The 1,081-nt window shown below is 41.4% G+C and overlaps 1 protein-coding gene across 1 annotated transcript in view; it reads left to right on the top strand.

Moving 5' to 3' along the window:
* The first annotated feature begins 826 nt into the window (after nt 1–826).
* The window catches only part of SLC3A1 (solute carrier family 3 member 1), a 24,631-nt gene continuing 24,376 nt past the window's right edge, over nt 827–1,081 (top strand). Inside the window, 1 exon segment of the mRNA XM_025205392.1 lies at nt 827–1,081. Coding sequence (XP_025061177.1) covers nt 894–1,081 — 188 coding nt within the window. The 5' untranslated portion in view covers nt 827–893.

Here is a 1,081-nt window from a genome sequence, read left to right as displayed (position 1 = left end):
TGTGCAGGACTTGGGTCTTAGTGGCTTTTATGGACATTTTGGGTGATTCTCCGTTACCCAACCTGGAACAGTCAAATTTTGTTGTAGTGGATAGGGTTATGTGTACTTCAACCTAATAATAGATCATCCATCTATTGCTTCTGTGCAAGCCCCATTTACTTGAGTCTATACATGGGTAGCAGTGATCCCTTCCACAGTGGATCATGGTTGGGCCTTGTACTTGATAACACGCATCTGCTTCCTTAACTGGAATCTCACATCATTTCATTTGGGACAACAAATACATCATTAAAACTGTGTTGTGCTTGTCCTGAAGTTATCCAGACATTTGGATTCTTATCTGGAATAAGATGCTTTAGTCTGTTCTATTATTTCTGTGCCAGAAGTGTCAGCAAATTGTTCTCATGACTGATTAAATCGCTCTTTAATACTATTCAGAGTGATTTACACCAGGAAGTTCCTGACTCAAGAGATATGAGACTTTCTAAGCAAATGTTTTCTTGCTAGAAGTTGAAGCAAAGGCCATCTCCTTTTCAGGGCTGTGAGAAGCAATAAAAGTTTAGTAGGGCTAATAAGTGTGTGAGCACCTGAAGCCTCATCTTTGATCAGTCAATGTAAGAAGTAAGCTTTCATCCCAGTTGGACAAGATTTAGTCTGTACTTCCTTGTAATATTTTACCATTTAGTTGAGGACATTCACTATCAGTGAAGTCCATTATGCCAAGGGGTAGAGCACTTTGCCCTTTCCTTCTCACTGAACTTTGACTGGTTGGTCAGGTTTATTATAAACCCAATGCTAATGACATAACTGCCCATTTTCCCTGAACAAAGGTAAGTTGCCACCTCTCCCAGCTGCAGCAGGACCCCCCCCCAGACAAGACGTACCAAACAAAAATGGCTGAAGAGGAAATTAAAAGCTTCTCTGTTGAGCTGAGTGAGAAAGGAGGGATAGAAAACAATGGATTTGTTCAGGAGAAGACTGTGGATGAAAATGAGACCAATGCCAGTTGCCAAGAAGAGATGCCAAAAACATGTGCTGTTGGCATCAACCCAGAAAGTACACAGGAGCCCTCTTGTGAAGT

Source organism: Alligator sinensis, unplaced genomic scaffold (assembly GCF_000455745.1).
Source record: "Alligator sinensis unplaced genomic scaffold, ASM45574v1 scaffold131_1, whole genome shotgun sequence".
Lineage (NCBI taxonomy): Eukaryota > Metazoa > Chordata > Crocodylia > Alligatoridae > Alligator > Alligator sinensis.
This window is presented reverse-complemented; position numbering and strand designations above follow the sequence as displayed.